Here is an 11,610-nt window from a genome sequence, read left to right as displayed (position 1 = left end):
TCTCAAGACCCTGAGATCATAACCTGAGCTGAAACCAAGTTGGCTGCCCAACCAACTGAGCCACCCAGGTGCCCAGCTCTATGCTTCTACATTAAGTTTACATAAATTTATACCTCAAAAATGCTATTTGAAAGTTACAGTGTAGCATCAAGGTTTAAGCAGGTGTAGGCTCACTTTTATGTGGATTTTTCCTTAAGAATTTAACATTCTCTATTGTAAAAATACAGTACATAATATGTAGAACATACAAAACACGTTAATTGGCTATGTTATTAGTAAGGTTTCTGGTCAATAGTAGGCTATTAAGATTTTAGAGAATTGAAAGTTATATAGAATTCAAATGCATGAGGTGGGGGTAAAGTTGGCATCCCTAAAGCCCACATTATCCAAAGGTCAATTGTACTGTTTTTTCCTATACATACATGATAAAATTTAATTTGTAAATTAGGCACAGGATAAGGTTAACAGTAAAATAGAATGGTTATAAAAATATAAGGGAGCCTGGGTGGTTCAGCGGGTTAAGCATCGGACTTGGTTTTGGCTCAGGTCATGAGATTTGAGCTTCACATCAGGCTCTGTGCTCAGTGGGGAGTCCGCTTAAAGATTCTCTCCCTTTGCCCCTCGCTCCACTCTCTGAAAATGGATAATCTTTAAAAAATAATATACAGTAATAAAAGTTATGTGAATGTGGTCTCTCTCAAAATGTCTTCTAGTACTCATTCTTCTTGTGAAGGAAGATAGTATAGTGCTTATGTGATGAAATGAAGTAAGGTGAAGGATGGGCATTGTGATGTAGCATTAGGCTACTGACCTGCTCATTTGTCAAAAGGATCATTTGCTTCTGTACTATTGCCTGAAACTGGAACAAGAGAAAAATACAGTGCAAAATGGGGAGGGGGACTACTGTACTGAGCACTTTCCCTCCCCTAAAAACATGCCAAAGTGACATAGCTATAAACCCACATGAGGGAATTCCTTCCTCATAACTTGCCTAATTGTCTCACCTTTCCTTACTTCCTTTGGAATATAACTAGGATAAGGAACCATTTGGATGTCTGGACTATAGGAAATACCGGGAACCTACTCTTCAGATTATAGTGATAACATTTGTTTCCAGCTCTTTATTTCAAGTCTAATGGCTCCTTTGAAATTGTTTTATTTTTTTTTTTATTTTTATTTTTTTAAATTTTTTATTTATTTATGATAGTCACAGAGAGAGAGAGAGGCAGAGACACAGGCGGAGGGAGAAGCAGGCTCCATGCACCGGGAGCCCGATGTGGGATTCGATCCCGGGTCTCCAGGATCGCACCCTGGGCCAAAGGCAGGTGCCAAACCGCTGCGCCACCCAGGGATCCCTGAAATTGTTTTAAATGATAGTTGTAGTTTGGTACTTCAGGACATGAAGTTTAAAGAAAACATCAAACAGTTTAGACACATGAGGAGTCCTTTGCTTTGACAGACTTGAACCTTTTTTTAAAAGGAAAAAGCCATCACACTTTCTTCCAGTTTAGCACCCAAATGTTTCCTTATTTTGAGTTGCTCCAGGATAATCTGTGAAGAGGCAGTTAGCGTACTATTGCAAGATGAAGGAGTCCCTTCTCAGAGAAAACTTATGACTGAATGTGGGTGATTGTATTTTCTGAAAATGGCCACGGAAAAGGATACTGAAGATTTTGGGGAATAGAAGGTTCCAGGTGCCCTCCATCTCATTCCCTTCTTAATGGATTATGGCTAGATTAAATATTTCACCAATTTATCTGTTCTATTTTCTTACTTATGAAGAGCATGAAATTTTTAAGCACATGTATACAGGCTTCTTTAGCTTGCAGAATGTAGTATATTTTGACATTTTTCCTCCTACATGTCTCCTGCAGAACAAGTTAAAGAATCATCCATAATCCACCCAAGCGTTTGGCATATTTCCTTTCCATCTTTTAAATATACAAATATATTGTCTCATTTGTATTTACTGCCTGTGCAACCATAGGCTTAGGCTGTTTTGATCCCTTCCAAGGTTTTTTTATTTTTATTTTTTTTAAAGATTTTATTTATTTATTCATGAGAGACACACAGAGAGAGGCAGAGATAGGCAGAGGGAGAAGCAGGGAGGCGGACATGGGGCTCGATCCCAGGTCTCCAGGATCATGCCCTGGGTGGAAGGCGGCGCTAAACCACTGAGCCACCGAGCCACCGAGCCACCAGGGCTGCCACCGAGTTTTTTTTTAATTCAAAGATTAGCTAAGCCCAGGTTTGGCTTAGTGATCACTCATCCAGCTTCCTAGGCCAGGACTATTTCTGTAGTCTCTGCTCATCTCTTGTGGATCTTTAACACATTTCTCCAGTTCTTACCAAGTATCTGAGACTTGTTCATCACAGCCATTAAATTTACTTTTGTTAACATTAGGTAACAAAACTTCTCCTAGAAGAGTAATGTGGAAAGCCAACAGACTTGGCAGAACAAAGATAAGACAGACTTGGGAACCTAGAATCTGGTCCTCTTTCAGCTGCAACGTAGTCACATGATCTTCACCAGCAATTCAAAGAGATTGCTTCAGTAACTAACTGGCTCTGAGGCTTTTATTCCATGACCTTGTTAGATTTTAACCATTTTGAGTCCAGAGGATCTCCTTTTCTAGTATGTAAAGCCTAAGAATCTGTATGTTTATTCACTTTCCTAAAGAGTGAATTGTTAAAAACTATTAAAACTTTATTAAAACAATTTACCTTTGTCCTTAGAGACTGTCATATTTTGTCAGATTCAAGGGTTGGCTCAACATAGGCAATGGGCAGCCGACATATTTATAACTAGAAGATGCTGAGGGCCAACTCAGTGTCCTCCTAATTCAGCATTGGTATATTCAGTTGTCTTTATAGCCCAATTATATTTCCCGACTACACAAAAAGTTAATGTATTGGAAGCAGAGAAGTTCCACCTCTACATATTCAATTAAAATTTATTTCAAAAGGCAAAGTTTTATATATATTTTGAAAAAATGAGAAGTCAAAAGTCTTAGAATTAAGTAATGAGTCTTCAACGTTATAAAGCCATATATAACAGTAATTAAAGTAGTTGGTAATGTTTTACCCTGATAAAAATGTCACAGAATTCAAATCACAACTTGGATCCTCAATGATTCAAGTGTCTTATCTTACACAATAAGAGTCTGGTCAGCTTTAAGATAAAATTCCTCCAGATATGCTGCCTCCATCCAAGTCCTCTAATCTTGCGATCCATCAGCTCACACAGTGGGATAGCTGGCTGCTGTGGCAATTCCACAGTGGTTGTTCTGGTCTTTGGCCATTTTTACATAGCCATTCCAGCCCCATTCTGGACCCCAACTGAAAAGAAGAGCATATTTTTTCTTTTATGCAAAGAATTAAGTACACACTAACTTCATTAATAATAATAGCTAATACTTAAGGCTTTCCACTTACCAGGCACTATTCTAAGTGCTGTTACATAAGTATATTAATTCCCATAGGTCCTTAACTTTTTAAGACCGGAAATTGAGGCAAAGCTAGAATTCCAATGTAGCAGTCTGTTTCTCTACAGGCTATCTTAGCCCTCATCTCAATTAATTGATCCTGACAATCCTCAAAGCCTTGGAGAGTTGGGAAATACAATAAAATGGCAGGGTAAGTGGTAACAGGAAGGACGCACAAAGTCCACTGGACTCTTGGAAAATCTTTTGGACTTAAGAGTCAGTAGTGGTTTCTGCTCAGTATACCTTGTTGAAAAACTGGGACACAGAAAAAAGGAAAACCAGCCCTTAACCCTACAGGTGCAAAATCCTTTATCTGAAACTCTTAGGGCCAGATAGGTTTCTGGATAAAAACAATTTCATAATTTAGAAATGCAATGTTACAAATACATAGTAATAATTACAACAAGCTTGCTAAAGAGTCTTGTAATCAAGTATCAGTAAGTTTTACCTTTATAAAAATGTCAGTGTTCACTCTAAGTGGGAGAAAGACTTCTGGGATTTCGAAAGTAAGCTTTTTTTGGACTTGAAATCAAAAACCTATTCCAAACAAGCATTCCCTTTCAATTTAATATATACAACATTTGGAGTTTTATACCTGTTCTTGACAATCCAAAATTTATTATTTGAATCTGTTTCTTCAAAGCCATAGCCAACCACCAGAACACCATGATCTAGATCTTTGCTGCTGCAGTCTGGATCAAAATAAATGCCTAGAAGAGTAAAATTTGATGTCAGGGTAAGAAGCTCCAGGGAACACATGACATTAACTCACTCTACTACAGTTAAGAGAGACATCTCAAAATGCAATGAAATGTCATCACCAAGATTGCTATGGCTCATAAAAAGGAAAAAAAGCCAAACTCAACTCACTAGAAATCAACACAATTCAGTTAAATCAAAGATATTTTCTTATTTATTTATTTAATTTTAAAAGATTTTATTTATTCATGAGACACAGAGAGAGAGAGAGAGAGAGAGAGAAAGAGAGAGAGGTGTCCCTATTTTCTCCTTAAAAAAAAAAAAAAAGATTTCCAATAATAAGATCTAGTTATCGGGGACACGCCTGGGTGGCTCAGTAGTTGAGCATCTTACCTTTGGCTCAGGGTATGATCCGGTGGTCCTGGGATCCAGCCCCACATCAGGCTACCTGCATGGAGCCTGCTTCTCCCTCTGCCTATCTCTGCCTCTCTCTCTGTGACTCTCATGAATAAATAAATAATAAAATCTTTAAAAAAAAAATCTAGTTATCAAGGCTAAGGTTATTTAGCCACTTCCATTATTTAGCATAATCCTTTATATTCCTAAAAGGAAACAACACCAGTGTTTATATTCCATAGTAAACATTTTTTGTAAAAGATATCCAACAATTGGGCAATAGTTACATCAATTGTTTGTATTTACAGAATTACTTTAAAATCAGAAAGAAGGGCAGCCCAGGTGGCTCAGTGGTTTAGCACTGCCTTCAGCCTAGGGTGTGATCCTGGAGACTTGGGATCGAGTCCCACGTCGGGCTCTCTGCATGGAACCTGCTTCTCCCTCTGCCTGTATCTGTGCCTCTCTCTGTGTGTTTCTCATGAATAAATAAAATCTTACTATATAAATAAATAGATAGATAGATAGATAAATAAAATAAAATAAAATAAAATAAAATAATAAAATAAAATAAAATTAGAAAGAATTTGTCATGAAAAAATGCCTAAAGCATGTCAAGTGGAAACATCACTATTTTAAATGCACACTCAAAATTCTACTGTCTTGGAAAGCAGGACTCCAAACCAAAGTCAATCACGGTGTTTTCCAATTTTGCCTACTTGAATTTCCACAGTAAAAATACAAATACCCACCTGATTTGTAGAATTGGAAAGACTGATGGCCTGCATCAATAGCAACAGAGATGGGCCCTAGAGTTGCCACTGCTTTCATTAGGGCCTTCTCCCGTTGAGGGAGGTCCACAAAGCCAGTGTCATTGGCAGCAGAACACTCAGGCTTGTAGTTGCAGGTCTCTGTGTCCTTTTAAAGGTAAATGGAAAAGAACGTTGATCACTACCATCTAACTCCTGGGGAACAGGAGTTCTAGGACCTCAACTCAGCAGTTTGTAGCTTAATGATTTCCAAGTTGACTCTGTTGTCAGTCAACAGCAAAATGCTACTGGTTGATTTGAAATTGAAAAATTAGCAGATGTTTCTTCAGTGAAACCCTTAGGCCTACTTGTCCACAAGAAACTTCACTGTGGAGAAACTTGCATTATGTGCAGAATAGTGTATAAACTCTCCAAGTTACACATAGAAGTAAGAACAGCTATATGCCAACCATCTATTCAGAGAATTTATGCAAAGGCTGATAATTTATATGGACAGTTCTGTCAGTTTGCATTAAACTGTGAATGCTTAATAAAATGTCATCTTTCAAAATGTTCAACGTTCAAAAGCAGAGCTTGAATAACAAGGTAAGGAGTCCCATTTACCCTTCCAAGATATGGATAAGATTCCTCTGAGTCCAGGCCTCCATTGTCCTTAACATACCGGAAGGCGTTATCCATCAGGCCACCATTGCAGCCCTCGTTACCTTGATCCCTAGAGCAGTCCACCAGGTTTTGCTCACTCAGTGGCACAAGTTTGCCCGTTTTCCGGAACATCTGTCCTTCAAGGGCACCAGTTGCACTAAAAGCCCAACAAGAACCACACTGACCCTGAAAATAAAAAAGTTACCAGTTTACAATACAAACAATAGCTCATATACCTGAATACTCTTAAAACAAAAAAGCAAACTGATGTTACTCCACAGTCTACCAAAGCAAGGACACTAATTCCTTTTTGGCTCTACTCTTGGAGGGAGATCTGCTAAATATTATCATACCTGATTCTTCACAGGAGTTACATAGCCTTTCTCTCTCCAGTCCACTGATTTGGGGATCTCAACAAATAGAGGTTCTTGGAACATTTTCCCTTTCTTGTGCTTCTGGTTTTGAAAGCCATTCATCACCTGCCTGAATTCTTCATTGGTCTTTATGGAAAAGTAAATTAGATGTTGAAAAAGCAAGAGGTTATTTTGCTCAAGTACAGAGAGGAAGCACAAAACTTTCAGCAATCTATGCCACACTCACCATGTCACCAAAGGCATTCATTGCCATTGTGAAGCCATGTTTCCCTTGGCTATATTCCCGATTATGCAGTTCAATCATTTTCATATTCTTCTCCCATACTGCTCTCCTCCATCCTTCTTCATTCTAGAGGTAAATATATAACTTATCTTTATTTCTACTTAAAACCCAGCCTATCCTCACCATGGAGATTTACAGACAGGGAGAAAAAACCATGGCCAGGGATGGCTTTATGCTTCTGGGAGCTGTTCAACAACCATACAACAGGAATTATGCCTATATCGTGCTTAGTAACAGGTGCCATGAAGTTATTGCGTTGGTAAAAGCTAACTTCTAGATGCTACTCTCTAGCTATAAATTCTCAATGGCAAGGGCCTTTCTCTTGGGGTCCCTCTGGACAGTTTCATGTTACTAACCATGCCATATAATCTCCTGTGCGTTGCCTTCCACTGGTACCACTGTGCATTTAAGCTTTGATCAAAATTTGGAGCTGCTGAGGCTATTCCCAAGCAAAGGGCAGTCAAGAAGAGTGAAGGATTCATGTTTCAAAAACCTAATAAGGAAAACAAAATGAATATTTGATGAGACTGATCCTTTAAAAAAGCCATCCTATTTTGTCCTGAGATGTTAAGTAAAAACACTTAAAAACCATTCTCCCAAATATTTACAGGTCTGTGGAAGAAGGCTATGGATGTGGGTGGAGAAAAACCGGCCAAGGACTTAAACAGAGGAACTATATATGACTCAGCCTTCAACTGAAAAACAGGCTGACAAGTGCTGTAGGAATTGAAATAGACTTCACTGTAATAGTGCAATGACAATTTAGGTTTTGATAGAGGTCTCAGAATCTTAAGACAGCTCAGAAACTGTTGGTCCAAGTTATTTACTGAAAATACCGAGGTGACCCAGGAAATCTTATCAGGACACTTGTTCCCCAGTAGGGACAGGGATCCCCCAGGACTCAAGTAGCCCGTCACACCTTTCTTCTGAACTAATGTACAGCATGAGGTGAGACATGCCTTCGGACCTCTATTTCTTGAATTGAAACCTTTCTGAAAGGCATTCACAGAAGGGAGACAGGAGTGCACGCGGTGCCCCCACCTCTCCGGTCCCCCAAATCAAGGACGTGGTCCGAGGCACGACGGAGTCCAGAGCTGCCAGTTCCCGACCCGTACAAACGCGGCGCGGCAGGCGGGGCTGGGCCAGGGGGCTCTCCGCCCCGCTCACCGCCCTCCGCTCCGGGAGGATGTTGGCGGACCACCGCACAGGGCGCCGGGCCCCGCAGCCCACGCCGCGGTCAGGCTGCCGCGAGCCCCCGCCACCGCACCTGCGTCCGCCACGGCCCAGAGGCGCTCCGGTTCCCGCGCAGCCTAGGGCCTCCTGGGGGTCTCAGCGCCGCCCTGGGTTCCCCCAACCGTTCAACCCGCACTTCCCACCTCCAGGCTTACAGGATCCCGGCAGCGTCGACTTAGCCTCATCAACTCCAGGTGAGCAGATACTCGTACCTAGCGGGTCGCACCCGCCCCTCGCCCGAGCCCCGGGGTGGACCCCCGCTCCAGTCCCGGTGCCCGACGCGCTGGTTCCGAGACCGAGACGCTGACCTGCGGCGCCCACAGCTGCGCAGGCGAACCCCACCGATCGCCAAGGCCCAGGAGTCTGGGCCAATTGCGCCTGACTCAGCCTTTAAGGCCCCGGGAATTCGGCCTTCTCGGGCCCGCCCCCGCCGCCTGCTCGCGCGGCGATTGGCTGCGCCGGCTTGTGGGCGGGGCCTCCGGGCGTGGGGCCTCCGGGCGTGGGGCTTCCAGCGCGTGACGCAGCGCCGTCTGGACAGGTCCCGAGGCGGCTGGGGCCGGCGTCAGGGGGGTGGAGTGTAGCGCCGGGCGCCGGGGTGGGGGGGCTGTGGGGTGGGATCCCGAGCCAGTCTGGGCGCCCCGATGACGTCATGACCTCGAGGTTAGCCAGGGCCTGCTTCAGGGGGGCCAGGGATAGCGCGGAGGGGGCGAGGCAGGGTGGGCGGGGGGTGGTGTCCAGGGGCCAGCCTGGGGACCTAGATGGCGTCATGACCCCGACTCACGAGATCGGTGGGGGAGGTCGCTCTCGAAAGGAAGCTCACCAGCATCCCCCTGCGTGTCCTTTAGTCCTACAGTCTTCGGTTAAAATCTCCTGGAAGGCTGAGTCAGGATAGTCTGTCTAGTGGTTCCTGTTTATTCCAAGCAAAGGTGGGGCGGGTGGAGGATGGGGGAATGCGGTGCCTCTCGGTTTGGGAAGAATCTGGAAGGGACTGGAAATCCCCCAAAAACGGATGCGATAGTCAAGACCTAAATCCTTGGAAAGTGAAGGGACAGACTGGGTAGGTGTACACAAAGGCCTGGTATTTCGTAATGCTTCGCTCCTGTATCTCTGCCTTCTTCCCTCTCCAGCCTTTCTCAAAAACAATGAAACAAATTATTTACAGAAAAATTTGGTTCAATGAAAAACGCTGTTGAGAAAAGTGGAAACTTTTATTTCCCTACACTTTACATTAGAGGTTGTTTGGTCTTTCTCAGTATCCAAAGTACTTCTCTTGAGCTATAAGGAATATGCTTTCTAACACTTATTGTCAGGGTGCTTCTCCAATGATAACAAGCAGTGACTAACATATATATGGTCTGTATTGTATTCTTATAGTAAGCTAGAAAAAAAATATGTTACTAGGAAAATCATAAGGAAGGGAAAATACATTTACAGTATTCTAATGCATTTATCAAAGGAATTTGGATGTAAGTGAATTCCACATTTCAAGCCTGTGTTGTTCGAGTGTTAGCTGTATGTAGAAATTTAAGGAAATCAATTTAGAAATGTTTCTAAAAGTTTCTTTTTTAAATTGTGTAAGGAACATTCATTGTAGAAAATATATTTTAGAAAATGAACAACCCTGTGCTCTCCCTCCTTTTTTCTAGGCCTATAAATATATATATATATATATTTTTTTTAAATTTTTACAGAAATTGGTGCATGTGAATTTGCTTCTACAAAAGTTATCGATTTAATTTTAACTAAGTACAAAGTCAGACAGATATTTTTAAAAAATATCTGGGCATCAACTTATTGGGCAGCCCCGGTGGCTCAGCGGTTTAGCGCCGCCTTCAGCCCAGGGCTAGAGACCCAGGATGGAGTCCCATGTCGGGCTCCCTACATGGAGCCTGCTTTTCCCTCTGCCTGTGTCTCTGCCTCTCTCTCTGTGTCTGTCATGAATAAATAAATAAAATCTTTAAAACAAAAAGTCAACTTATTAAAAATTTCATTTTATGTCCTTGGAAAGTAGAATCCTTTTCCTCTCACACACAGCTAAGGGCCCCAAGTTTTCAGGTAGTTACAAAAATGTATTGCATATGGCTGGACTTTGATTTTGCTGTTTTATCCTTAAAAAAAAAAGTAACAATGCTGGTCAGCACAAGCATCATATGCAAATAGAAATAAATGAAGACCATCCACGATACAAAAAGACAATTCCAAAAAAGAAAAGAAAAAGGACACAATTTTAAAACAACCAGAGTGAGGAAAAGCTTTAATTATGTAAAAAGAGGGAGGCTTCTGTTGTCATGGGGAAGCTGGAGGACGAATAACTAGAAATGGAACTTCATTTATGTGATTGGTTTGGGGGAGAATATTTGGATTTCTCTGGTTTGTCCTGGGTTGGAAGTGGAGGCAAAGATAAATTAATAGCCATTCAGCAAGTCCTGACTGTTTTGAGACAGTTGCCAGAGAGGTTTCTTTTGTGGGTCAGAGTTCTTTGTTATGTAAAGTCTGGCCATTGTTTGCCTGTTTACTCAGTCAATCACAAGAAATCTAAATTATTCTAGCACGTGGGTTTTATAGTTGCCCTGGGGTCACAGCTCCATTGCACAGAGTGGAAAAACCTGCTACTGTGTGAATGCCTGCACCTAGGTAATAGCCTGGCGGGAGGCTGGCTGACTGGCAGGTGCTGCTCCAAAGAATGGCATCACCTTTGCTTGATGGAATGTGATACAAACTCAATAGAGGAGAAAATGGTGTCTATGCTCAAAACATAAGATTAAATCAAGAGATATATAAATTCAGGAGAAATATGGGAGAAAGTCATTTAAGCAAAAGAGTGGAAGATATTGCTCCAACTCATGACATGTACTTCTACATAATCTGTTAAATAATGCATTACAGAAATGTGTATTACTAACCATTGTGTCCATTTTCTTCTTATTCCTTTGCAAAATAACTTAAATGGGTGCTAATATTAAAATTGTCTAAAATCTTTAAAAAAAAAAAAAAAAGGGTTCCCTGGGTGGCTCAGCGGTTTGGCGCCTGCCTTTGGCCCGGGGCACGATCCTGGAGACCTGGGATCGAATCCCACGTCGGGCTCTCTGCATGGAGCCTGCTTCTCCCTCTGCCTGTGTCTCTGCCTCTCTGTCTCTCTCTGTGTGACTATCATGAATAAATAAATAAAATCTTAAATAAAATAAAATAAAATTGTCACATTTTAGTCAAGCAGCCAAAATTTAGTTCTGCCTTTGATAAAATTCATTTATCAGGATTTCCCAATTCCTATTTAAAATGCAGTCTCGGGCATCCCGGGTGGCCCAGCAGTTTAGCACCGCCTTCAGTCTCAGGTGTGATCCTGGAGACCTGGGATCAAGTCCCATGTCAGGCTCCCTGAATGGAGCCTGTTTCCCCTTCTGCCTGTGTCTCTGCCTCTCTCTCTTTCTCTCTCTCTCCCCCCCCCCTCTGTGTCTGTCATGAATAAATAAATAGAATCTTTAATAAAATAAAATAAAATGCAGTCTCTGTGAAAGTATATTCTCATGTGCATGTCTAGATTTCTTTTGCTCACCAGTAAAACAGGATATAATTCTTCACCTCATCTCTGGAAGTTTTAAACCATGGGGCAGTGAACAAATCCAGGGTAATGGTATTCAAGATCCTGGGGCCACTTAACATCTCTCCTCAATATAACAACTACTCCAATTTGTTTAAATTCAATGAGCCAAGACTTACTCTTAAAAACATTA

The 11,610-nt window shown here is 41.8% G+C and overlaps 1 protein-coding gene across 3 annotated transcripts; it reads right to left on the bottom strand.

Moving 5' to 3' along the window:
* Positions 1-2,939: 2,939 nt before the first annotated feature.
* CTSV (cathepsin V) lies at positions 2,940-8,322 on the bottom strand. 3 transcript variants are annotated; one of them, XM_041746413.1, is made up of 8 exons: positions 8,188-8,322; positions 7,003-7,139; positions 6,590-6,712; positions 6,343-6,489; positions 5,951-6,175; positions 5,330-5,495; positions 4,081-4,195; positions 2,940-3,339 (listed from the first exon to the last, which is right to left on the bottom strand). In XM_041746413.1, exons 2-8 carry the CDS (start codon positions 7,126-7,128, stop codon positions 3,240-3,242), a joined length of 1,002 nt encoding a protein of 333 aa, XP_041602347.1. In that variant the 5' UTR covers positions 7,129-7,139; positions 8,188-8,322; the 3' UTR covers positions 2,940-3,239. The 3 variants fall into 3 exon arrangements, with proteins under 3 accessions (XP_041602347.1, XP_041602346.1, XP_041602345.1); XM_041746412.1 differs by having other exon boundaries at positions 8,023-8,233; XM_041746411.1 differs by having other exon boundaries at positions 8,035-8,232.
* Positions 8,323-11,610: the final 3,288 nt, after the last annotated feature.

The sequence above is a fragment of the Vulpes lagopus genome, chromosome 2 (assembly GCF_018345385.1).
Source record: "Vulpes lagopus strain Blue_001 chromosome 2, ASM1834538v1, whole genome shotgun sequence".
NCBI lineage: Eukaryota > Metazoa > Chordata > Mammalia > Carnivora > Canidae > Vulpes > Vulpes lagopus.
This window is presented reverse-complemented; position numbering and strand designations above follow the sequence as displayed.